At 35.6% G+C, this 27894-nt stretch overlaps 2 protein-coding genes across 16 annotated transcripts in view; both read left to right on the plus strand.

Moving 5' to 3' along the window:
• LOC108179646 (uncharacterized) overlaps positions 1–1749 on the plus strand; it is a 50487-nt gene extending 48738 nt beyond the window's left edge. For all 9 annotated transcript variants that reach the window (XM_073926554.1, XM_073926556.1, XM_073926552.1 and 6 more), the window contains one exon: positions 1642–1749. In XM_073926554.1, the coding sequence (XP_073782655.1) occupies positions 1642–1749 (108 nt within the window). The remainder of the gene's footprint in view (positions 1–1641) is intronic.
• Positions 305–27738, plus strand: scn1ba (sodium channel, voltage-gated, type I, beta a). Of its 7 annotated transcripts, XM_073925003.1 has the most exons (8): positions 305–1752; positions 1865–2003; positions 16341–16436; positions 16870–17036; positions 19407–19644; positions 24236–24377; positions 24886–24957; positions 25049–27738. In XM_073925003.1, the coding sequence occupies exons 4-7, from the start codon at positions 16962–16964 to the stop codon at positions 24950–24952; spliced, it is 522 nt and encodes a 173-aa protein (XP_073781104.1). In that variant the 5' UTR covers positions 305–1752; positions 1865–2003; positions 16341–16436; positions 16870–16961; the 3' UTR covers positions 24953–24957; positions 25049–27738.
• The last annotated feature ends 156 nt before the right edge of the window (positions 27739–27894 follow it).

Consider the following 27894-nt stretch of genomic DNA (forward strand, 5'->3'; position numbering starts at 1 on the left):
CCGAGTTCGAGCACTCGTTTTAAATTCCTGGCCTCCAGACTCTAGAATAATCTGTTCCCGAATAATCCGGGCGTCACGAGAATGTTTGAGAAGAAACGCGTCTTGCATCACGAGTCAGCACTAAATGACACCTGAACCAACCGCGTGAATGAACGTGTCGCTCGATAAACCATATATTTACGTTGCCATAACGACTTGGGCATTTAACCCTCATCTATCTCGCTTTCCATCCATCCCAATACTGCTGCAATGCATCAATATCGCATCTCCCTCCCCCATCTATGGTCCATCCCCGCGCCCTCCCAGTCCCTCCTCGCCTATCCCAAACGGAGCATCCACGAATGAACGCGCCGCGCTTTGGTTTAACGGTGTGGTGCTCCGGATTCTTTTGTGCAGCTCTTACTTTCAGCACCGAACATTGATGAGGGTACGAAGCCCAAAATGTGCTTCATTTCCCTCAGATAAACGCCTCGGGTGGACGACGGAATGATTTAACGAGAATTCATCAAGCGAGAATACGGTTTTTGGTGGATCTTTACCAGCTGAAGGAAGACAAAACGAGGGCAAGGAGGATTATTTTGTGTAAATACCTGTGGAAATCGGTTACGGTAGGCTGCGATATATATACAACGAGCAAAGGAAGCACCCTGAGGGCACGTTTATTATTGTTGACAGGGAAAATACCGTCGCCTATATTCGTATTTTCCTTCAGCCGAAATATATAACCTCTGAATATAGTCTTAAATGGGAATGTAGTTGAAATTAATTCATTTATATATAATGTGTGACGCACGAATGATGAATTATTAGCTATCATTATAGACTGTTAGACATATGCCTTGATGTTTAACAGTTGGAAATACAGGCGCCTTGACAAAATTACCAGATGGCATGAGCCATAACTACATCCGGCCATAGTAAACACTTGCTGCATGTGCTAGCAACTTCATATGCATTTATTTAATCAAAAGACAAGGATTAAATCTATGTTTTCAATGTCAATTGCAATGTAAATCTCCTCACATCACACATTTAGCAGCCCATTCCTCATCATAATTGGCTGTACGCCTATAACTTCAAGTAGGAATTGATCATTGGAGATTTCTCTGTAAGTTCACACATTAACATAAGCAATAATCCACAAAATACACATGTAAATATTGTTTATTCTAAAAGGGAGTGACTGAATGTAAGTTTGCACAAAGCCAAAGACACATAATCATGAACTAAATCTATTTTCTATTTGTGTCAAAGATTGCATTGCTAAAAATCATCAGGTTAAACCACCCAACATAAATGCATATCCCAAAATCCTTAGTTAAGCTCACTCGTCTTCCATTATCTACATGCATTTCTCATTAAAACCTCAACAGCAAGTCTTCCGCTGTCAAGACAATAGCACATATCTAACAAAATCTAGTTTATGAAATTAAATATTGATCAGAGTATAACATATACTGTATTTTAGAAAATTAGACATTGATCAGAGAATTTTAATCACTATATTCATATCTATTATTAAGAATGCACTTGGGAGTATTTAAATAGGGAAAGAAGAAGAGGTAGTGATTGAAACTTGAGTCCTCAGCTCATTTTTCGTTCGTGGAGTAACTGAATACTCTGTGTGTGGACTTATTGAAGGGATCGTGTGCACAGAGGGCGTCACATATCTCAAACTCTCTCACTGAACTCCTCATCACAACACTCATCTGCAGGAACAAGAGCAAGCATCCTCAGGATCTGAACTGAACAGTAAAACCCACCATCATCTCCTTTCCCAAACTGTTTAATAAGAGATCCAAAGGACATATTGGATTTGCAATTGATCTGCTGTCTCGTGGACTACTTGCCTCCTTCTCTTTAGTTTGAGTTTGTGAGTTTGTGAGTGTGTGTGTGTTTGTGTGTGAGTGGGAACGACAGAGACTCGACTCTGAAAACAAAGCCTGTGAAGATGTCTGCACTGCGGCTTCTGTGGGTCCCTGCGCTGTTGTGTTTAACACATGGTGAGTGTCTTAAATGCACTTTTATAGACACATTACAGCTGTAATCTTTGTCTGTGTGTGTGTGTGTCAGTCAGGCCAGTGCAGAGCTGGAGGTGCCTGAATAGCAGGAATGCACTCTGAAGCTAAATTGCATCAGCTGCTGTTATGTGTTGGGATTTTGGAATTTTGGATAGACAGATATATGTGACCCTGGACCACAAAACCAGTCTTATGTTGCACGGGTATATTTTTGGCATTAGTGCAATATGCATTGAATAATCAATTGCCCTTTAAGATCATTAGGATATTAGTTATCATGATATAATTTGTAAATATCAAAACACAATCTTTGAGTAGTGCATATCGGCCAAATATTGTCCATTCATAATATGGAAAGTTTATTTATTAGATTTTCAAACTAAATTACTGGTTGACTTTCACTAGGGCCAGACGGAAACTGCGGACATTTTTTGCTATTTCTGAGCAGAATTGTGTTAAAAATCTGCGGATTATGCGGAATGATTTTGGGATTATTATAACTAAAACCTCTTTTATGAAATAAAAAGTTATACATTTTTAACTTGTATTTAATGTTTACAATGCAAATCCAATTAAATCCACTTTATTTAGTAAACAAAGCAAGTCTCTCATTTAATATCTCTACTAAAGGACAGAAAATAGGACTGAACAAACTGTATTGTAAATAAATCATATGTATATTTTCATATTAGTCAATAATTATACTTAAAGTAATTTAAAAACTGGATAAATCTAAATTTGCACACATTTACACTAGTAAATAAACAATCTATGATGGGCTGAAAATCTGCGGAATTCTGCGCACGCAGATTTCATGTGGACCTACTTTTGACTGATTCCTTGTGGTCAAGGATCACATGTACTTATTAACCTAATACAATATAACAAGCATAAAAATTGAAGAAATTGACAATAATGCTTAATATATTCATTTAAATGTGACACTTTAATGAATTGTGTATGCATCTAAGACATTTTGGTGTTTGTTGTCTAATTAAATACATTCACTGCAATAGATTATTATTGACAGTAATTACAATTATTAATTACAATATTAGAATGTTAATATTATAATAATATTACAATATTTCAATTAATATTACACAATATAATATTACAATATTAAATACAATATAATTACAATATAAAATTATTACTATTATATAGGATATAAAGATATAGGTGAATGTATTAAATGTTTAAATCATTAAAAAGATATTCCTGATAAATAGGTACAGTGCTCAGCATAATTGAATACACACCATTTTGAAAAATAATATTTTTATCCATTTCTTAGTGAATATAGGCAATGTATTTTGGTGCATTTAACCAAAACTGGTTTATAAGACTGATATATTTAATAAAATAATATCTTAGTTTCTAAACATATTTAGAAATGGAAAGATAATACAATTAAATTAAAGCAAAATATTGCACACAAAAAAAAATTAAACCTACAAAATTAACACAATTTATTTTATTTTTTTTGCTTATCTTGATTTTTCCTCTTTTTTAAAATTATATATTTAATATTTTTCTATAACATAAATTTGGGTGTACTAGTTGGCCCATTATCGCAAGTTATTTTGTTAGATAAGCTCCAGATTTGGCTTCAGTATTGAATAATCTAATATAAATGCACAAATATAATATTGTATAGCTTCCTTTTAAAAATAAGAATGAAAAAAAAAATTGTCAGGGGTGTACTTATATATGCTGAGCACTGTATTCTTCAAAATAATTAATTTATGTATACCGATACTGATACACTGATATACAAGTCATGTGAGCATATGTTTCTATTTTTCAGTCATTATCTACATGCCAATTAATTTTTATTAGATTACTAGTAGACTGTTAGGTTGGGGTTAGGGTTAGTATAAGTTGACATGTACTTGCAAAATTTCTTATAGTCAGTTCAATGTCTGCTGAAGGAGCAGAATCAACAGATATTAAGCAGACAGTCTACTTATACTTAATTGGACCATCAAAATAATGTGTTACCAGTTTGTTATAAGATTTTTTGTACTATCGTTACACTGACTGACAATTTATCATCTGTAATTCATGGTAAAAATATGTTTTTGCTAAAATTAAACAAACACACATTTAAAAATACACATTTAAAGCTTTAACATTTTCACTTTTATATTCTGCATGCTTGAAAACCCCATTCTATACATTTCATTATTATTTACAGTTTAACAAAACTTGATATTTATAATTTTACATCATGTTATATTTTGATCAACAAACATGACAAAATGTTTTTTCCATTACATTAACTCATTAAAAAAGTCAGTTTATTATAATTTACATATGTTGAAATCGCTTCCTGGTCAATCATACTTATATATTTCAGGCTGCAATTTTTTAAAACCTAAAAACTGAACAAAGCTATTTAGTAAAATAACTTTATATATTTAAAATGTACTGTATTCCATCCAGAGCTATTTATATTGAAGTATTAAAAGTTATACTTGTTGTTAACCCAATTATAAGTTTGTTGTTAATTATACTCATTGACCCAATCATAAGTTAAGTACACTCAAAAAGTGAGTGTTTAAATTACCTATTTAAAACGAGCTGAAACAACACAATTTTTAAGATTTCTTTGGGATAACTCAATTGTTTTATTTTCAATCCACTTAAATATTTTAAGTTCACTTAACTGATTCGTATTAGGACAACATGAATGGTGTGGAACGCTGCATTTTAATAGTGTACCTGTCCATTAGTAGCATGTCTTTGGCTTTATTTAGCTCACAGTGGGTTTGTTCGTGGATTTTAAGGTTTACAGACTTCTCAGTAAAACAAAACCAAAGCAGCTGCCACTGTTCATAGAGCACGCATTGATGCTAAAACAGAGTTCTGAGTAATCGGGGTGGTCCAGACACTAATAAAGCTCTTTCCCGAATCTGCAGTTGCTTCCATCACAAGCTGTTATTATCTTCCAGTTGCTCGTGAATGCTTTGTTTTGTGTCGTGTTGTGAATGCTTGGTTCTGTAGTGGGTGTCTAAAATATGTGGCTGTCAGCGCTGACTATCTTTTATCTGTGACTGTAAGAAGGCCAGTGATGGAAATGAATCGCTCTCCGGGGAACAGGTGTTGTCTGTTATGCCTCGGCGATAGATGTCCTAGTTTACAAGGTGGGGATTTGTATCTCCCTTCATGTCGTGTGCTAGGACGCCCATTATGAGGATATCTGTATTTTGTGTACTAGTTGCAGGTTATGTAAACTCACTAGTTATTAGCTGGTTTATCACCTGGTCAATATATGAAAGTGTTCATCATTTCCTTTGTTAATCATTCTCACTTTGTAAGCAGCTTTGGGAAGATTGAGTTTGCTAAGCTAAATGCTATTGTCAGCGTGATGAACTATGTGTTATTCTACCAATTTACTGAGTTAAACTAAAGGGATTGTTAACTACTCACCCTCAAGTGGTTATAAAAATTGTTGAACACAAAAGATATTTTGAAGAAAGGTGAAAATCAGTAGCCATTGACATCCATACACTGTAAAATAGATCCGTTAATTAACAGGTTCTGTATTTTGTGATTAGGCATCAGGGTGGCTCAGTGATTAGCACTCTCGCCTCACAGCAAGAAGGTAGTTTGAGTCCCGGCAGCGCCAGTTTGCATTTCTGTGTGGAGTTTGAATGTTCAAATCAATGCATTGCCATGGGTTTGCTCTGGGTGCTCCAGTTTCCCCCACAGTCTGAAGACATGCGCTAAAGGTGAATTGGATGAGCAAAATTGGCCATAGTGTGTGTGTGTGTGAATGCCATAGTGTATGGGTGTTTCCTGGTGTTGGTTTGCGGCTGGAAGGGCATCCGCTGCATCCAACATATGCTGGATGCAAGTCGGCGGTTCATTCCGCTGTGGCGACCCCTGATTAATAAAGGGACTAAGCCGAAAAATAAAATAAATGAACGTATTATGTGATTTACAGGTGTTTTCTTTTTAATTTATGGGTATGAGTTGCATTATGGGATGTTGATCTCTGTTCTGTTGACTACTGATGATGAAATCATCAGTAGTCGATCATTGTTGGTCGATCATTGTTGGTTAAGTTAATCCAAAGAAGTAATAAATTATAAATTACAGACTACTACAGTAAAAAAAACATTACTAATAATGTCATGTGAAAAGTAATCAGATTACTAATTACTTTACTTTGAATTTACTTTTAAAACATATAAAATATACCTATAAAATACAAAATAAACTGCAGCTCTTTCAGTAATTTAATATTCACTGAAAAACATTACAATGGGTTGATCACAGCAGCTTGACATATTCAAAAGACTTAAAGAGTTCACCTAAAACTTAAAATTCTCTCATCAATCACTTGTTCCAAACCTAATTGTCTTTTTTTTAACACAAAAGAAGACATGAAGAAAACTGTATAACTGTAACCATTGAGATCCTTAGTATGTAAAAGCACTGCAGTGTTTGGGTGTTCTGTGTCTGTCTGAAGTAATTAGTCTACTTAAATGTGTATATTCTATACAAAGCATGAAGCTGAACGGTCAGTCTTTGTAATGTGATTCGCGATTTTCAACTGGTGTGCCTGGAAAATGCGAGCACCCGCAATGTGAATATGTGTGCAAATATGTGTGTTTACGCTCAGTGTAATCAACGTAATGTCTGTATTTAAAATGTAGTTCATTACATTACCGCGTTCCCCAAAAATGTAATTCAAATACTGTAAAGCTACTGTGGAACTTTGTACACCAAACTCTGGGAATAATATATAGAAAATTAAGGCTGTAAAATGACAGAAAATGTTTATTATCAGGTTTTTGTATTGTAATTTACAACAACAAACAAGTGAATATATCACTTCAAACTATTACAAATGTCAGTAAAAGTCACTTTTTCAATCTTTTCAACATCTAAAGTTGGAGGAGAAAAGATCAAGAAAAGATCAAGGTCCCATAATGCAATTAAAAAGCATAAATAAATGATAATGAAGAAATCATGAGTCACAAAATACGGAACATTGTTAATTAACAGATATTTTTGTACTGTGCATAGGAAAAAACTGTTACTATAGAAGTCAATGGCTGTTTTGTTCCAGTATATTTACCTGACTCAACTCAAAAAGGTTTGCAACAAGTGGAGGATGATTAAATAGCTGGGGTTCCATCCACCTTTTTTTATGCATGATATGGAATATTACATTAAATATGCTTAATGAAAATTGCTAGATGTGCATTCATTTTGTGATACCAAAAATAGGCCTGATGGGATGCCATTGATGGACAAACCAGCAGACCCACCACATTATAAAATATCAAAAATGTTGTTTTAGTCATACTAAAATACCTGAACAAAAGTCCATCTTTAAAGTGGTTTAGTATTATTACCTCTAGAACTGTCTTGAGCATCTTATCTCAAACAGCGATCTTGTGCCTCTAAAAACCACCGCATATTAATTGTTTCGTCTTTGTCTGTGAGGCGCAAGTATTTAATTAAATAAAAATAATTTCCTTTTGATATTTGACACCAGCTTAGTGTCGATGTAGTTCTCTTTAACTGATAGAAACAGGGCTTTATATGCAAGTATTTTATGTGATATTCCAGTTTTGCACGCCACATCTTTTGGATGAACTATCCCTATTTAAATCAGACGCTGTCATTCAGAGAATTTCACAAAGGTGCTTAAATGATGCATATTATTAATTTGTGGATTTGTAATTACACTGATATGATGTATTTATCAAAAATGTTATATTCCTTATTTATTCTTCAGTACTTAGACGTCAATGAAGGAAGTTATAGAAAAAGCATTAAAATGCTTAAAGAATACGCCATGATGTTTATAAATGTCCATCAATGTCATCCCATCGAGACTATTTTTGTTATCACAACATTGTAAACCACATTGTAAAATATCTAAAATGTTGTTTTACTTATTTTAAAAGACCTCAGTATAAGTCCATCATCAAAGTGGTTTGGTATTATAACCTCTAAAAAAGCGGTCTCACACCTCTAAAAACCACCGCACATTAATTAAGTTGCATCTTTGTCTTCTGAGGCACAAGTCATTTATTATACAAGAGAAAAGGCCCATGTTGGCTTCTCAATGCAGCAAATTTTATTTTTATTTTTGTTTATTTGGCCTTAGTTTATCATGAATTGATGATTTTGTTCTCTTTGACTGATTGAATAGAAACTGTGCTTTATTTACCAATTTTTTATCTGATATTGCAGTTTTGCACATCACATCTTGGGATTAAAGCATAGCTAATAATGACAAAGTTCACCCAAAATGTAACAAGCTCTTTAACGTTTAAATTAGACTCTACTATTTAGAGCAACACGCAAAGGTCATTAAATAATGCATATGATTAATGTGTGCATTGGCAATTTCACTGATTCTTTTGATCAAAAAGTGATATTTCTTAATTTTTGTTCAATACTCTATGGGCATGCCATGCTCTAAGGAAGTCCTAGAAATTGTTGGAGCAGAAGGTTAAATTAGATAACGAGAAAGCTCAAAATGAGAGCTGTTACACAACTTACTTGTGTAACACCTTTTCGGTACAGTTAGTCATTTTACAAGATCACCAAACTTTAAGGAGATTTAAGAGAAGTGTTTTAATTTAAAGGAGATAAAGCAAAGGAGTGAAAACTGGCAGATGGAAAGATAAACCATGTTTCAGAATGAAAGCTCAAGATAGAGAAGTCCCCTGTGGTCACTTATCTCCTTGTATTATACAATCTGAGAGTGTAAAATCTACAGTATCTGATTTTACAGAAGCGCCACATGATTAAGGATGGTGTGAATTGTTTCTGGAATGAAACCGTCACCCTTTGATAGCACTATAAATGTTATTACAGTGATGTTCCCTCTGGATTAACCCAAGGTTAAATGCTTTTTTCAAGGGCACAATGGCGATGCCTGAGCATGACCTTATGGTTAGCAGTACTGAGTCTTAAAGTAACAGTCGACTCGATATTAAAAGAAATTTGTCAGTTTTTGATATTCCAAACCCTCTAGCTATTCATTTTTACAGTGGTAGACAACAGTGAAATTACTCAGAATTTTTGCAAAGATAGTTTTTAGGGACTGTTAATAACAAAAAATCTTGATGAAAATAGAGCACAACAGATTCCAGAAATTAAAAACCCATTGATTTTTTTTAAGAGAAATTATATTTAAAAAAAAAAAGAACAATGGAAAAACCTTTAAATGTGTCCCTGGACTACTAAATCAGTCTAACGTTGCACAGATATATACATGACAATAGCAAAAATGATTGTTTTTTTTTTTTCTTTTTTTTACCACCGAAAATCATTAAAATATCAGGTAAAGACGTTACTTTACATCAAACTTCAATTTAGTATAATGTGCATTGCTAAACAAGCCATACTGACAAATATATATGGCATTTTCTCAATATTTAGATCTTTTTGAACCCTCAGATTCCAGATTTACAAATGGTTGTATTTCAAATAGTGTCCTATCCTAACAATTTAGGATTTCCTTGCAAATTATTTAGCTTTCAAAACAATGGACACTTATGATTGGTTTTATAATCTTAGGTCACAAATATAGACCTGTTGTGAGCACCAATGTTATTACAAGTTTGTTTGTGCATTTAACACCATCGTTCAATTTTATTACATTATTAAACATATTTATTTTATTATTTGATGAAAAGAGAAAACTTCTTATAGTTTTGTGGGGGTTGGAGTTTCAAAGCAACTTTATGGTCATTCATTCTTGTTGAATAAAAGTATTCATTTATTTTAGCACATGAAATAAAGCCAATCTGTTCACATCATTTCAACCTCAGATGTGTAGTTTGCATAGATGGAACTAGTAACTTTAAATTACCAGTTATGTACTGTAAAAGTATACATTCATTTATTTTCCTTCGGCTTAGCCTCTATATCAGAGGTCACCACCGTGGAATGAACCGCCAACTATTCCAGCATATGTATTTAAATTTCAAACTTCCTAATGTTTAACACTACAATTCCTTTACAACTACAAATAAATATAATGTGTATTTTATATAGCACATTTATTGTGTATGGCCAGACACCCAAAGCGCTTCACAATCATGAAGGGGGTCTCTCCATACCACCACCGATGTGTAGCATCCACACCAGAGCTAATGGTGGAGTGGAGAGACAGCGATAAAGCCAATTCAGTGGATAGGGATGATTGGGAGGCCATGATGGGTAAGGGCCTACAGAGGGACTCTGGCCTGGACACTACTCTTTACGAGAAGTGCCATGGGATTTTTAATGACCACAGAGAGTCAGGACGTCGGTTTAACGTCTCGTCTGAAAGACGTCGCCCACTGACAGTATAGTGTCTCCTTTACTATATTGGGGCATTAGGACCCACACAGACTACCTACAGCAACCTAGTTTTCCAACTGGTCCCCCATCCAGGTACGGACCAGGCTCAGCCCTGCTTAACTTTAATGAGTAACCGGTCTTGAGCTGCAGGGTGATATGGCTCTGGCTAAAAACACAAAACACTCAATGCCAGCTAATCATCAGTGTTCAGAAACAAATCACACACCTACAACAATCATTCATTAACAACCAAAACCTCATCCAAAGCCAAATCAGACAGTGTGAACATAATGGCACTCCTGCAGTATGGTGTTTAGAGCAGGAAATTATACAGCTGTTAACCAGCCAGTGAAACTCTTATCACAGTAAGTGTTTGCAGAGATCAGTGGAGACTCATGCAGTGGGATAAACTCTGATAATGTCAGCTCCTGATTTCTATTAGTCTTCATTTAAAGCATCCGGAAGCTACACCGCTTTACAAGGATAAATAATGTAATTCACCGCAACAAGATATCCACTGTGAGAGTGCACTGTTCATCTTTGTCATCGCCTTATTCTGCTTCTGTTTGATAAATTGCTGAAAGGTCTGTAATGGACTTCATCTTTGTGAGCTGGTTAAGTGCATTTGCACTAATGTAAGCAAACACCATTATTCAAAGGTTTAGTGTTGCTTGGTAAGATTTTATGTATATTATTATTATTAGCATTAACAGAGTTAGTTAGATAGTTAATTTTAATTTGATAAAAAAAAATTTTTATGTCGTTCTTGTTAAATAAAAGTGTTATTTCTTTTAAAATAATCTTTCTAACCACAAACATTTAAGTAGTAGGGAAGTCTTTTAAATTCATGCACAAAAGGAATAGGTCTAAATATATGCTGTTATGAGGTAAATTTTACCTCATCGGGATAAAAAGAAAAACTACAACCAAATGATCCTGTTCTGAGGAGATTTGTGACAAACTTTATATGGAAGACCATATAAAATATATAAAATGTATATAAAGAACATGACAAAGGACAAAGGTTCAAGGCTGTGTACTAACAATGGTTTTAAAAGTGGTTTTAAAAACTACAATTCCATAAAGCACAGCAAAGAATTTAAAACAATTACAGTCAAATCAAAAAAATAGCATAACTTAACAGTTTTTGTTAACTTAACATAAGGGCGAAACGGTGGCTCAATGGTTAGCACTGTCGCCTCACAGCAAGAAGGTCGCTGGATTGAGTCCTAGCTGGTCCAGTTGGCAATTTTGGGTGGAGTTTGCATGTTCTCCCCATGTTGATGTCCAAAGACATGCGCTTTAAGTGAATTGAATAGTCTAAATTGGCCGCAGTGTATTTGTGTGAATGCGAGAGTATATGGGTGTTTCTCAGTACTGGGTTGCAGCTGAATGGGCATTCCACTGTGGCTACCCCTGATAAATAAAAAGACTAAGCCGAAGGAAAATGAATGAATGAATGAATGATTCTAATAAGGTCATCAAAGATTACAGATTACTGAAACATTAATATAACACTACTCTTAACTGCATATGATTTTAAAAAATGCCAAATGTTTTGTAAATATGATTTAATAAGCATATAGCTGATCAACCAATCTATAATGGATCTACTGGCAAACTGTCAAGAAAGCAGCTCTGCGCATTAACAGGCAGGAAGGCTGTTTTGCTGATTAGACCAATGTGTAGAGCCGAGAAAAGCTGAAGGGAGAAGGAAGATGGCTATTAATCATTTAACAAAGGCTGGAAACCGAGGCCTAGAAACAAGCAAACCAATGAGGAGTGAGGTCTTTATATCCTAAGCAGATTTCAGCAGAATCCAGCACTGTCATGCTCCCTTAGAAAGCTGTGACGCAGGTTTTGTACATGCACAGGTCTGGTGTTGTGGAAAACCGATGTGCATCTGAGAAAAGGTGTGTCTGAAAGCACACATGAGCAAGTCGGAAAGAGGATGAGATGATGGGGGAGGAAGAGGGAGAGTGTGAACGCTAAATCTTTACAGGCGAACATACTGTATGATGAACAATGACTCGCACTGGTTTAATATTTAAAGGTGCCATAATAAGCGTTGATGTAATTGATTTAAATTGTTCTCTGATGTTTACATACACTCAGTAAATTGGATTGAACATAAAACAATTAAGTTGTACAAAAAACCTCAAGAATTGTGTCGATTCTGATCATTTTAAATTAGTTGTTGTAACTACTTATTAAAAATGAGCTGAAACACAATTCTTGAGTTTTTTTTTAGATCAACTTAATTGTTTTGTTAAATTCCCTTAAATTTGCAAAAACAATTAAGTTAGTTTAATTTGTGTTGAGACAACATTAAGGGATTGTGTGGAACCCAATTTTTTTTACAGTGTAGATGGTACCTAAATACTCCAGAAACAATTTTACACGTAACTTACAACCCTAGGAATTGACCTGAAAGAGAAAATGTTTTGTTTTGACCTTATTTGGAAGGGTCATGAATATTAATGAGATGTGTCATGATGCTCTTGGTGCTCGTGTTAGTCTCTGATGCTCACATAGCAGCAAAAAATAGCAGTGAGCATTTTAATTCCATATTACTTCTTTTACAGCAACGATGTTGCAAAGGGCACCTATTTTACCACCTTTTTAAGATAGAAATCTTTTGATTCTACAGAATATGTCTGTAAAGTTTCAGCTCAAAAAACACAGTAAGATGTGTTTAACAATCAGATTATTTATTAATAGCTTTAAGAATATTGGAGCAAATTGAATGTCTCTCAATCTCCACTTCGGCTGCGTCAGATAAACAGCACAGTGACAGACATAAGGTCTGCTAAGGAAGCAGATCTCGCGTAACGTTTGTGAGGAATACTACTGCAAGAACTTTCCCAATGATTATTTGATGTATTTGTTGTGGAGTTAGTTCAATCCTTTCAACAATGATGAGTCACACACAATGTCCTTACAAAGTTCACGTACACAAACACACATAGCGCGCATGTCTTATTAATATGAGTATACGTGTTACTATAAAGACATGTTAATACACGACTGTCAATCAATTAGGTAGGCGCACTCCTACGTCACGTTGCAGTCATCCTCAAAATTTGGATCCTATTTTTAACGTCAGGAAAAAAAAATAAAAAAGAGACTTATTGTGTTTAAATCACCCCAATATGACTTTGGACACTATAACTACACACAGTTCTGTCCAAACCGTTTACAAAAGATGCCCTTTAAAATTAGAAAATAGCGGGAAAAGATATTATTGTAATCTCACCAGGAAATGTTGCTGGGGGTGTACATATTAATGATTCATTGTCAAATATCCGAGACATTTGTTTTGTTCTAATTGGCCTGTTTTTCACCAGGATTTCACACTAACAGGATTTACAGGTGAATGAGGAAGCAATGGTGTTTAAGGCTCACTGTATGTCATTTCCATGCACTAAACTCTTATTATTAAACTATGCCCATGTATATCCAGATTTTCATTTTATAGCACCTTGAAAGTTTACACCCATTTAATTGAGAGGTTAAGGAAATGATAGTTGCATGAGGAAAATGGATAATAGAGAGTGTCCTTGTTATCCAATCATCAACAACGTATTGCAAAAAAAAAACAAGTTTCTTGGAGCTCAGAAAGAAAAGGCTTTGTCTTCAGATCTGATCGCCTGGGGAAATATCAGTGAAGCTCACCATTCACCCTTGACCAACAATATCGTCCTTTGTAGATTAATTTTAGAGATTAGATTAAGGAGATGTGAACGGCGGTGATTGTTAGACAGGACTGAAATGCTGGACATGATATCACATATTGGCCGATGTATTAAAGCGCCTTTGTTTCTATGGAAAGTCTCCACTGTTTGTCACAGATCTTGCCATTTCCCCGAGAGGCCAGAGTGTATATGTCACTGCCATACGGCTGGCTGGCATGGAAACGTTGTCCTCGGCAGCTTGTTTTCATGTCGAAAGCCTAAATCAGCTCCCAAAAGGCCTTTTCTACTCTGTCAGAGGTTCTGCAGATCATGGTGCAAACAGCATGAAGGTCATGAGTTCAGTTCCCAGGAACTACATGATTTACAGTGTTTAGCCAAAATTTCAGCCAATGGTATAAAGCGCTTAATTCAACTCTTTAATGCATTAATTCAATCCTGGGATTAAGCGGTCATTGTGCAGTCTAATCTGGAGTAAGTTGCATAATGTAATCTCTGTAAAAAGGGTTATGTAATGACCCTGCCGTCGCAGTGACATTGACAGAAGTTTAGATGGCAGTTTTTTGACAGGTCTGAGGTCAGCATGTAGTGCACATACAGTATACGGTCCCTCTGTTTTAAGAGCATCGTCTCCTTCCCTCCCGCTATATGGTGTCCTTTGATAGTCTGCTTATTTTGAATTTAGTTTTAAAGCCCCAAATGTTCACTTTAAGTCAGCATTAAATAAAAAACCTATTTATCTCTTTATAAATGGTGGCTCAGTGGTTAGCACTGTTGCCTATAGCAGCAAAAAGGTTGCTGGTTCCAGTCCCGGCTGGGTCAGTTGGCATTTCGGTGTGAGTTTTGCATGTTCTCCCCTAAATGTGAGTGTATATGGATGTTTCCCAGTATTGGGTTGCGGCTGGAAAGGTATCCACTGCATAAAACATATGCTGGAATAGTTTGCGGTTCATTCCACTGTGGCGACCTCTGATAAAATCAGAGATAAAGCTAAAGGAAAATGAATGATCTTACACTCATCTATTCTCTGAATGAACATTCTCGTATTTACACGAATCTCTCCTTCAATTATAATGATAGAAACTGCAAACCGCATACTCAAAACCATACCAAATGTGGTCATATATGCACAAATGAAACCACTCAGTTAAATATGTAAATTGAATAACTCGAGCTACAGATAATCTGTTTAACAGTGTTCTCACTAGTGCAGCGTTCAGTTTTTCCACTTACAAAGTCCGCCATGTAAATAGCAAATGCTGCACACAACTGACTCTTAAAGGGAATGGGAGATGAGACTCTGATTGGTTTAATGCACGTTGTGCTGAAAACACACCCATTACTCATTAAGAGAATAAGCACAACCCTGTTAGACCATGCGCCAGGGTGCAGACCGTATTTTTCCATTTCTTAAATTGAAAAAGTGGATTTGGACACTCCGTTAATGCTTTTAGAGACATGTGCTTTAGACTTTGTGCTTAGATCATTAAGAGTCCTTTGTTCTGACCGCTAATAAACTCACAAAACAATGTGTATTGAGTATTATCTGGCATTTTTCATGTCTGACACAATCTCTTTTTGACCAAACTAATACTAAAGCCCCCAAAGTTTTATTTAAATCTGCAATTTTAACTAAGCCACCATGAACAGAGGCAGTGTGTTTGTTTACAATTATATTGTGCTGATTATTCGTCTGTTTTTTTATTATCGTTGATGCATTTACATCAAACAAATAGTGGAGCAAATACAAACATTCGCAATGTGGAAAGAAATCATGCTAATTTTTAGAGTATTTACTTATATGTGTAGAATTCAGTCTCAGAAAATTAGGTTTAGGCAGTAATTTGGATTTCTTTAAGTAATTTGCTTTTGTAGGAGTTTCAGTGTGTGTAATCCCATTCCTCTTGTAAGATGTCTGTGCTAACAACTTGCTTTCCTTCCCAATATACCTTTCTTCCTCTTCTCCACAGCTAATCAGAAGTCAGTAAATCAATAATCTGTCATTAATAATCAGTGATGTGATGTGGAAAAAAACATTTAACTCTGTCTCCTTTCTCTTTCTTGTTTTCTTCTCTTGTCTTCCAGTTGGTGTGCCACCAATGTTTTCTCTTTCCTCCTTCATTCCTTCCTTCCTTCCTTTCCTCTTAGCCATCAAAAGCAAATGATAACTCTTGTTTTCCAGATTAACACAGTAAAGAGAGATCCATAAAAAAAATAGCAGGACGGCTGTAGTAATAGTAATATATTGATGTGTGCGATGTTTCCTGTCCCTCATCTCACTGCACACATATAAACACTTCTCCAGAGGTCAGATTTGCAAAAAGGTGATTGATTGAGATCGATGCAGATGCTTCTGTGGAAACTGCAGGGTGAAGTGTGAGAAAGATACCTGGAATCTCAGGTGTGTTCCCTTCTGCAAGTGTCTGGCATATATCCTGGCATATATAGAAACGTGCATCTATATATGAAAATATTGAGTCAATAAAAGGATCACGGCTCACTGCTAACAGTTTATTTCCCCTCAAGAATTTTTCTGTGGAGTCAAAACAACCAAACATTAAAATGCACAGTTCAATTGGACAATTTTAATGCACAGTTTATATGAGTGGAAATAAAGCTTGCAAGAAAACGCTCGGCCTTGAACTAAAAAAGACAGCATGCATAATAATTAATCATAATAAAAAAGGGAACGCACGCAAAAAAAGAAGAGAAGATCTAGAAGAGTTAATGCCTGTCAGCTAAAAACAGAAAGTGGACATCAGTAAGACTTAGAGCGTTTTTAAGAAATACAGTACAACCGTTTCTGTTTCTGAAGGTCTGTTGTTTTTCCTCAGCTTGGCTCTGCTATGGAGCGTGTGTGGAGGTCGACTCTGACACAGAGGCAGTGGCGGGAAAAGGCTTCAAACTGACCTGCATCTCTTGCAAGATGAGAGGAGAAGTGGTTGCCTCCGCCACGGTGGACTGGTGGTTCATGGCCAAAGGCGAGAGTGAATTCACACACGTGAGTATGAGACAAAGAACAGGCAATGCAGCTTCATGTGACAGAGACACAGATGCTGCCTTTTTCCACCACACACACACACAAACACACACACACACACACATCATGGATTACCTAAATTAATGTGCAGTTGCTCAAATCCTTTTTAAAATTAAATTTAAAAGTGAATTTAAAACACATTAAAAGTGCAGCTTAAAGGGATTGTTCACCCAAAAATGAAAATTCTGTCATCATTTACTCATTTGGATTGTTAATGTGTTGGGCAGCATAATGGCTCAGTGGTTAGTTAGCACTGTTGCCTCACAGCAAGAACGTCTCTGGTTCGAGTCCCTGCTGGGTCAGTTGTAATTTCTGTGTGGAGTTTGCATGTTCTCCCAGTGTTGGGTTTCCTCCAGGTGCTCTGGTTTCCCCCACAGTCCAAAGACGTGCTCTATAGGTGAATTGAAGAAATTAAACTGGCCGTAGTGTTTGAATGTATGTCTGAATGAGTGTTTATGGGTGTTTCCCAGCACTGGGTTGCAGCCGGAAGGGCATCCGCTGCATAAAACATATGCTGGAAAAGTTGGCGGTTCATTTCGCTGTGGCAATCTCTGAAATAAAGACTAAGTGAAAGGAAAATGAATGCATGAACGAATAAAAAAAAAAATCATTTCACACAATATAATTAACTCAGATGTTTTGCAATGAATAATATCAGAAGATAAACCATGTGTAAAATCTTAGAAATTTAAATGTAATTTATAATAAATGCTAAAGGCTTGAATATGGAAAAAAACCAATGTTAGTATTAAAATAAATATCTCGTGGAATTGCACAAACTAAAACAAAGATTACATTGAAATAACGAGCTTGCGTTTGAATGACTTGACTTGCCAAGTATTTGGTTTGTATTTGTGGGTCCTGAAATTATCAACTATTTGAATGAAGTTTATTTGAGCTGTGAATATTTCAACAACAATACATTTTCATACTTATAAATTCAATACTTCATCTTTAACTTCCACGTTTCAGTTTCAAAATATTCAGTTCAGTTTAAAAATACGATGTTTAAAAGTCAAACAGCAATTTTCAGTTTATTTTATTTCAGTTCAAAAACTCGCTTCCGTAAATTCAGTGGATCAAATTCAGCCAAAGTGGATGCGGACCTGACCTTAATGCTTTTTGCATCATGTACTTTAGACTTTGCCCCTAGATCATTAAAACAGAGCCCTTTGTGTGCATGTTTGCTTAATCAAATACTGTCTTTTTGAAAAAGAGACTGTTGGACTCCCACATCAACCATTTGTTTATAATCTCGTTTTATGTGGCAAAGAAATTCATTCATTCATTTTCTTGTCAGCTTAGTTCCTTTATTTATCCGGGGTCACCACAGCGGAATGAACCGCCAACTTATCCAGCATGTTTTTACATAGTGGATACCCTTCCAGCCGCAACCCATCTCTGGGCAACATCCACACACACATTCATTCACACATACACTACAGACAATTCATCCTACCCAATTCACCTGTAGCGCATGTCTTTGAACTGTGGGGGAAGTTGGAGCACCCGAGGGAAACCCACGCGAATGCAGGGAGAACATGCAAACTGCATACAGAAACGCCAACTGACCAGCGACCTTCTTGCTGTTAGGCGACAGCACTACCTACTGCGCCACAGCGTCGCACGTGGCAAAGAAATGTATACTTTTATTGTTGTCATCTCCTCGGGTACCTTCCTTTAAAATGTGGTTGTCTCAAGTATGTAGGCTATTTCCACTCAAGAAACTCACCTATGGCGTACTTCAAAAGTCTGATGACTTTTGGCAGCTATGGACACTTTTTTGGCATTACATGAATCATTTTTTCTGATTTTATCCTGTTTACTTATTTGCATATTTCCCCATTTTTTCCCACTGTATAGCCGAGACTGTATTTGTATATGCTGATTTATTAAAATAACAGATGAATAAAAATAAACAAATAAATAAATAAAAACACAACTGAATGTGTTTAATAGATGACTAACAGACATCTAAACGTAGACAGCTTTGCTAAAACAAGGCTAAATTTGGGCAGTCAGTGAAAATATAATAGATGTTTAAAAAAAGCCCAAAACTAGACTAGTCGTCAAATAGACAGATTAGACAGACATTATATGTGTAGTCAATCATTTCTGTTTATTTGAGAGACTTGTTTTGGCCTATTCTTAGAAGTCTATTTGATTTTCACTGACAGCCCATATTTAGCCTTGTTTTAGCCAAGACGACTATGTTTAGACATCTATTAGACATCTATTAAAAACGAAAAATGTTTGCTGGGGTGCCTTTCTCATTGGTTATTTGTCATAGCAGTCTCAGACGTTGATGAAAGCTCTTTTTCTTACAACTAGATCTACACTTATGCAGAAATGACAGCCAGCATAACAGACGAGCGCTTTGAAGACCGCCTGGCCTGGAATGGCAGTAAAAAAACAGACGACGTGCAGGACGGCTCAATTTACATCCTCAACGTCACCTTCAATGACACCGGCACCTTTCGATGCTTCTTCGACAGAATCCTCATCTTCCCCAACTATGAGTACCACACCAACGCCACAAAGTTCATCACCATCAGCGTAGTAGGACATGGTAGGTCCATTTTTACATTCATTCATTTTCCGTAATCAAGGTTTACCACAGCGGAATGAACCGCCAACTATTCTGGGATATGTTTTATGCAGCGGACGGCCTACTGGCTGCAACCAAGTAATGGGAAAGACCCCTACACTCTTGCATTCACACACACATTCATACACTACGGCCAATTTAGCTTACCCAATTCACCTATAGAGCATGGCTTTGGACTGTGGACCACGCACACAGGGAGAGCATGAAAACTCCACACAGAAATGCCAACTAGTCCAGCCGGGACTTGAACCAGCAACCTTCTTGATGTGAGGCGACAGTCTGAGCCACTGAGGCACCGTGCTGCCCATAAATGTAATTTAAATAAAAACAGCAAATGTTTGCATAAAAATGCACATAACTGGCCATAAATGATATCTGTGCATTGTAATCCTAATCACCATACTTGCTTTGAAAAATGAATTATTTGTTGAGTCAAGGAGAGCAGTGATGAAGAGCCATGCTGCTGCTGCTGCTGCTATGACAACACCTTTCATTGAGGGCTGTGTGTAAAGGCAACGACAGTGTCCTTGATTCTGACATCTCAAAGACTCTTCCATTCAGTGTTGACTCATCTGTCGTCATGCACACACCCTGAACTGCAGAGGATTTTCTGTGTTCTATCAGCCTGATTATCTTATCAGCGCCTTATTCTGATTTGTGTCGACATGATTAAAGGGAAAATTCAGCCAACAATAAACATTCTGCCATTTACTCATGCTTTGCTTGTTATGAACCAGTTTGAGTTTGTTGAACACAAAAAGGGGTAAGATATTTTGAAGAATGTTTGAAAAGTCCCGGCTGGGTCAGTTGGCATTTCTGTGTGGAGTTTGCATGTTCTCCCAGCGTTGGTTTTCTCCAGGTGCTCTGGTTTACCCCAGAGTCCAAAGACATGCGCTATAGGTGAATTGGATGAACTTAATTGGCCGTAGTATATGTATTGGTGTTTCCCAGGACTGGGTGTGGGCTGGAAGGGCATCCACTGTGTAAAACACATGTCGGAATAGTTGGCAGTTCATTACACTGTGACGACCCCTGATAAATAAGGGACTAAGGGAAATGAATTTAAATGGGTGAAATTGATGCCCTTTAATTCAAATGTAGTTTTGCAAAAAGACAAATTGATAAAATGTATTTAATTTTTTTTTTTTTATTGGGTGTGCTCATTTCTACACCATGATCTTATTTTATTCAATTATTTCAGTTATTTTGTTAAATTAGTTTCAGCTGTGGGTTTGATCCGGACTGCTTTAACATATATACACAAGTATATTATTAACTATTATAACTATTATAACTATTATTAACTATTATTAACTATTGGTTAATAATATATTATAACTATTGGTTCCTATTCATCCTTTTGTTAACTGAGATCAACTAATATGTTGAAATATTAGAAAATGTCTACTTTGAAAAAAATGAACATGTGAAAAATGCTTGCATGTGTCCTTTAGACTGAAATGAGGCTTCAATAAAGCTCCAATCCAAATCTAAAGTACAATTTTAAACTGAGTTTGGCGGAATAAATTAATAGAAAATGGTATAAATGTATTGTGCTGTTTTAGTGGATTCCATACAGTTGAGTGGGCTTGACAAATTACAAGATACTATAAATTATAGGACACACTCCTCCCTCTCTTCTGCATTAGACACCTGTTAGAAACACTTCCATGTTTCTGCTTGTACATGTTCCGGCTCTTTTATATATTTTTATACCTTGTAGTTTTTTTCAACAGCCACATGCTCTATATTAAAGGTCTTTAAATATTTGAAAAGAGACTTCACATCCAAATCTGAAGTACAATTTTAAACTGAGTTTGTTAGAATAAAAAAACATAATAAAAATTAAAATAAATTATAAACTAAATAAAACTATCATTTTAATACAATGCAAAAATTAAAAACTAAACTAGAATTTTTATTGAAACTTAAAGTCAAAATAAACTTTTAAGAAGTCAGCATGCGTGTTGTATTCCTGCTGAGAACATCTCTCTGGTCACATCACATATGCTTACAGTGATAATTGGATCAGACGCAACGTCATGTCATAGGCTGATTCAGACTTGCATCAGCACTGATGTCACAACTGAATCATTATGAAACTGTGTCTATCTTACATAATCATAAATGCTCAAACGTGTACAAATATGCTGATAACACACATTAAATCCCTGTGTTAATTCTCTTTCAACAGTATTTTTTTTGTACTAAATTAAAATTATCCTTAGACAATGTGCTTAAATTAAATGTAACCAAATATGTGAATCTGGATTGTCACAAGTGTCTATTTTTGCAAATGGCTGAATAAATAAGTTTTCCATTAATGTATGGTTTGTTAATATTCTATAATGGTCAATATCTGGCCGAGATAAAACTATTTGAATATCTGGAATCTAAGGGTTCCATTAAATAAATAAATAATACAGAAAAATCGCCCTTAAAGATCCCATGAAATGAAAATAACGTTTTTTTTAGATGTTGGTATTAGTATTGTTTGTTTTGATGATATTTATGAGTGATTGAGCATCAAAACATGAACAAAATTCATGTTTATAGTAGAAAGTAGATAAAAGACTGATATAAACATGTAAAGCTTGTAGTTTATCACTTCTGCAAAAATAGATCAACATTTACATCACCTCATACTTCAGTTTCTCATCAAATCTTAACAATCAAATCAAACATCAAATGCTCTCTAGTATCTGAAATGCAGTGTTGGGCAATAATGCGTTACTGTAACGGCATTACTTTTGATAGTAAAAAATACACATTACTTTTTAAATATATCAACTATTTCAATATAATACGTTAGTTCATTACTTGGTAAATTAATTGATTTTAGCTGCAGTCTAGCCTACATCTTTGGTGGAGGAAACAACCACTGTAAAGAAGACGCGTCATGTACAAGGAGCCAGATTGGACAAAAGTAAAGTGTGCACTAAGTGTGCACACAAGAGACGGGTTGCACGCGAGAGAGACAGAGAGACTATTAACATTACTATTAATAATTACTATTATTAATACTACTAATGTTTGTTGTTTTAAATAAATAAGCACACATTTGTTATCTGAATAACGAACATTATTTTTAATGTATAGTGTTGTATATTGCTCAGAAAAATGCTGTTTTTATTTTTTATTGTTTCACATATTTTTATAGCGGTTATACAACAGCAGATTTTGCTCTTTGAATATGCACAGCTTACTTTTATAAGTTGTTGACATACCACGTTTCTTTTGTGGTTAGTTTAAAAATTGCTTATCGATTTTGTTTTTGAGCAGCTGTTATGTTTCTGTTTTGCTTAAAATGCATAGAACATATGGTTGCTTAAAACAGCAGTTTTTTTGGTGCTGAATTTCACCAAATTGATTCTGAATGATGATTTACCTGATTTATTTCAATAAGGTTTTGTGATTGTTGTATATTGTCGCTATTTTCATACTCAGGCTGTGAAGGAACATGTTTAAGGATTAAATACAAGCTTTAAATTTTGCTTTCTTGTTTCTGAATATATTATTCAGCTAGTTGATCACCTATTTTATTTATTTTTGTGCTGCTGGTCTAACTTAAATTCATTTTTTATTTAAGTCTGTCTTCTGTTTTAGTTGAGAATGCAAATTAATTAAAACTGTGAAGCTGATCAACAGTGTATTCTCCATGCAGCACTGACATGACATTATAAAGGCATTAAAAATGCTCTTTGGAAAAGTGACTCGGAAATGACCTCTAACAGTGACCAATACTTTTTGGTGTAACTGCTATTTTTCAGTAGCACAACACTGCTGATATAGCCCACCGTCTTCAAAAAACTCTTCACGTTTGATGGGCTTGAGCTCAACCACCATCACCAGCAGAGCGCAATAAAACAAAATGCTATTGACTGTTTGTTTTTAAAGGGGAGGATCTACACTATATGTACCACATTCTCTTCATGTTTTGGTTGAGATTTTGTCAAACAGAGTAAAAATGCACATTACAAGAGCACTTCACTGGACCTTTAAACTTGTCAGAATTCCCTTCTTAATCATGAACTTTACTAATGTACTTTAGTTTTGATAGAGTTATGAAAAGAAGTTTCCAAATGTCTTCATTGACACAATCTTTACCCAACAGAATTCTACAACACTTTTTTTTCATAAAGGGATAGTACACAATAAAATCAAGAGTGGTGGTGTTCACTTTTTTTCAGCAGAGCTTGTTCTAGAAGTAATTTTTCTATATGGATCATAAAAGAACTTTGTTAAAGTCCGACAAACCATAAATCAAACCAACCAGCTACAAAGGGAAACACATTACAGACTCTTATTTGAAGCAAAGAATAACAACTGAAAAAATAATGATGGGATTTTAATGGCAGAGAAAATTACAATCCCCTAAAAACACTGCAAATGACACTTTTATTATTAAATAAATAAATAAATAAAAAAATAAAAATATATATATACAATTTTGCTCATACAATGACTTTTCCCAACAGCACAAGGCTTATTTTTGTGAGCCACGGTTACATATATGTTAGTAAATTGAATTTGGGCTTTGTCCTACCTTCAGCAACCCGAGGGATGGCGTCAATCTTGTCTGAGGTGATGATGTACGTGTCCATTATCGGGCTGCAGTTGTGGCTGGTGGTGGAGATGGTTTACTGCTACAGGAAGATTGCAGCAGCCGGAGAGGAAGCGCTGAGAGAGAGCGAGTGAGTCTCAACTCTCCACATTCCCATTGAACACACTCTTCTTCTCTGCTTGCTTTTCCTTGATAACAAACACCTGTTGACCTCGTTAAAGGGACAGTTCACCTCAAACGAGGATTTGCCTGCCTCAAGTGCTTTTAAACCAGAGGGGTGACCAACCCTGTTCCTGGAGATCTACCGTCCTGCAGATTTCAGTTGCAACCCATATCAAACACACCTGCCTGTAATTATCAAGTGCTGTTCAGGTCCTGATTAATTGGTTCAGATGTGTTTGATGAGGGTTGGAGCTGAACTTTGCAGGTAGGTCGATCTCCAGGAGCAGGGTTGAACACCACTGTTCTAAACCAATGCTCTCAAACTCGATTGATGTTCTGCCTCTAGTTTTCAGTTCTTTTCTTCCTTCAAAAGTATATAACCCTAAACTGATCAGTGTTTTTCTGCAAGCTGTTCTCTTCTTCATTGCCTTTTCTGTTGTTCTGCCTTTCTTTCTCTCTCTCTTCCGTTCTCTTAGGGCGGAATATTTAGCTATAACCTCTGAGAGCAAAGATAACTGTGCAGGTGTAGCGGTGGCAGAATAACACAGGTGGGCTTGTAAAAAAACAGTTGCTATGGTCAAATCCTGACTTTCTGTATTGAGGAATCAGTGTAACAATCTGCCTTTTGTTTCATTTCAGGTCTAAAAAAAGCCTCAAGCCAAAAGCTTGAAGCTCTGTCCATCATGACACGACCAACGGCCTCTCCGTCTCCCTCTCTGGCGCTCTGCCAAACCACAGGACCATTGTTTGACCTTTGAGTTCGACTGTGACAGAGGCACCATTATAAACCATCAGGGAAACACAGTCACACATTACGTTAAAGGAAGTGTTTTGTTTTAAGGCACATGATGACCGCTCTGAGTTTAAATGAAGAATGCAGTAATTGTAGCACTGCACATAACAAATCATACCCAACATGACTTGTACATATGTTTTAGCTCTTAACACCTGTAATGCTTTTTCACATCAAGAGAACTCCGCTTTAAATGGGATCAACATAAGTCACTAATATATATCGACTGAGCCAGAGGACTTTAGACATGTTAGAAACTGTGTAGTTCACTAGTATATTTACTGAGCCAGAACAGAAAAGAATATATACACAACTATATACAGATGATCTAAAAAAAAAAAACTTGAAATATGTGAACACACATCTATATATCCTTATTTAAAAGATCAAAAACACATGAAAGGGAAGAAATAGCTAGAAAATCAGAACACATTGATGTACAGTATTAGGGGTGTAACGTAATACACATTCGCAACAGAAGCTTGTGTACCCAACAAATGCTGCATTATTTTAACTACTAAATGAGTATGACAGCTTGTTGTTATCTCCATGGAATTAAAACTTTTTAGCTCACAGTTCTGACTTTCTTAGCTAGAAACAAGTCTGAAATGAGATGTTGGAATTGTGATACCGACTCAGGACTGAGGGGAACTTCAGAATTGTCATGAGAACAGAAATTTGCTTGTCTGTTTGGTTCTATGGCGACAAAAAAAAGAGCATCATGAGATCCTAAAACTAATAACTACAGTTATTTTATGCTGTCTAATGTGTTTCATTTGTTTGTTTAACTTGCATCTCACGGTTGAAATTCCCACGAGTATTTCCATAGTACAAAAACGCAAAGTGATCGAGTCTTCAGACTTCATTAAACAAGCATCTGCGTGCATGCTAGTCAAAAACGGCAGGTGTTTTGTGCATGAAGTGATTCTGGTGCATCTACTTAAAGATGACGGTATACTTCAAACCTCTTTCCAAATTAACAACAAAATAATTATCCTTCTGCACACAACTGTAAGAAACCTATTTACAGCAGGACTTACTGACTTTTTTATTTTACAAGTAAAAGGTTTGTTGAAGAAGCAGTTATATTTTTCCTGACCTGAAAAGATGTCCTTAAAGAGGTATCATGTTGTGTATCGTTACACCTATAATAATTACACACACACACACACACACATATATATACATAAACATGTGTGTGTGTGTGTGTGTGTATATATATATATATATATATATATATATATATATATATATATATATATATATATATAATTCAAGACAGAATTTGCAACTATGCTTGGCAGCTGGGGACAGTAATTAATGACAACATAACGCACATTTACAAGAGCTTCCTATCCTACTGTCTCACATACAGGGGATTCTGAGTACTTATAATACTAGCCACAGGTAAGCTAACCGTAACTAATAAGTCTTTGTCTCTCACATATAGCCTAAAAGTTTCATTTAACAACAGACACAAAGTTGTTAAAGCAAATGTAACATGCTTATATTTACAGACCACAGCAGCTTCACGACCCACCATATTTTTAAACGTTGTCTGTAATGGTGCAGATTTAATAGCCAAGAAAAATTAGACAAATCACCCTGCAAACTAGTTTTTGTAACAGCAAATATGTAAAATAAATAAATAAAAATAAGCTAAGAAATACCAGTTATCCATATCAAACGGAGAAATAAGCAAAACCGCCTCGCACATTCAACTTATAAAACTGCGGCATCTGCACAAGCGTTATGGATATTCATCACTAAAGCACAAATCGTCATTTAAAAAGCACGAGTACGATGAAAAGCTATTAAAATAACAGCAAAGCAAATTAATGTCACAGATCATCATCACAGACGTGAAGAAAGTGCATTGACGTCATAAACGAGTTCTGCGATGGGAAGTAACGCGATACATTATTAGTAATGGTTACTAACAACATGCCGTTTCCCCTATTCGTTTCGTCTTTACTGACAAGATAATCAAGGGCTGCATGAAGTCAATGGAAAATGAATGACTCAAAGTTTAAAGCGTGTCTCATGTAGCACCAATGCATGATGAAAACGGAGAAGAAGAGCAGGAATGAGATGCATTCATGTATGCAAGTGCGGTAAAAAAAAAAAAAGCTCCTTTCAATCTTTCCTCTCCCTCTTAGTAGCCAATGTGTGGTAGTGACTACAGAGGGCAGCAGAACACTGCCAAAGTCTCACTACCTTTATGCATGATCGAGCATTTCTCGAGACTTCCCAGCTCTGCTTTTCTTACTTTTGATATCTTTCATTAGGTGGTTGTTGAACTGGTAGATTTTTACTGCATGATTTTATGAATACCGTCATGAAGATGAACAGTTTTGTTTGCACTGCTGTGATGATTACATTAATCATGGATGGTATTGTACTAACATTTAGATGTCACAGAACATCGTCACTCTCTGACATTGTCTGTTCACTTTACGGCCTCAACAGGACCAGGATGAATTTCATGTTGAAGTGAAAATGTTGCTTGCCAAAACAATAAAATATGTAAAAAATATCTTGTGATTTAGGCTATCTATTTATTTGGACGATGCAACACAATTTTCTGGGTTCCATTTTATTCTTCGTCATTTTCATTTAGTATATTTATAACTGTGAAAAGCAGTGCCCTTCGAATATTTGGAGTAACAACATTTTTTAGCATGTAGATTTT

Source organism: Danio rerio, chromosome 16 (assembly GCF_049306965.1).
Source record: "Danio rerio strain Tuebingen ecotype United States chromosome 16, GRCz12tu, whole genome shotgun sequence".
NCBI classification, from domain to species: Eukaryota; Metazoa; Chordata; class Actinopteri; order Cypriniformes; family Danionidae; genus Danio; species Danio rerio.

Coding starts and splice junctions, on each gene's coding strand:
- scn1ba (XM_073925000.1), top strand. CDS start 1,952: ATGTCTGCACTGCGGCTTCTGTGGGTCCCTGCGCTGTTGTGTTTAACA. Junction 19,645..24,235: donor CATCAGCGTAGTAGGACATG/GTAGGTCCATTT, acceptor TCCTACCTTCAG/CAACCCGAGGGATGGCGTCA. Junction 24,378..24,885: donor GAAGCGCTGAGAGAGAGCGA/GTGAGTCTCAAC, acceptor CCGTTCTCTTAG/GGCGGAATATTTAGCTATAA.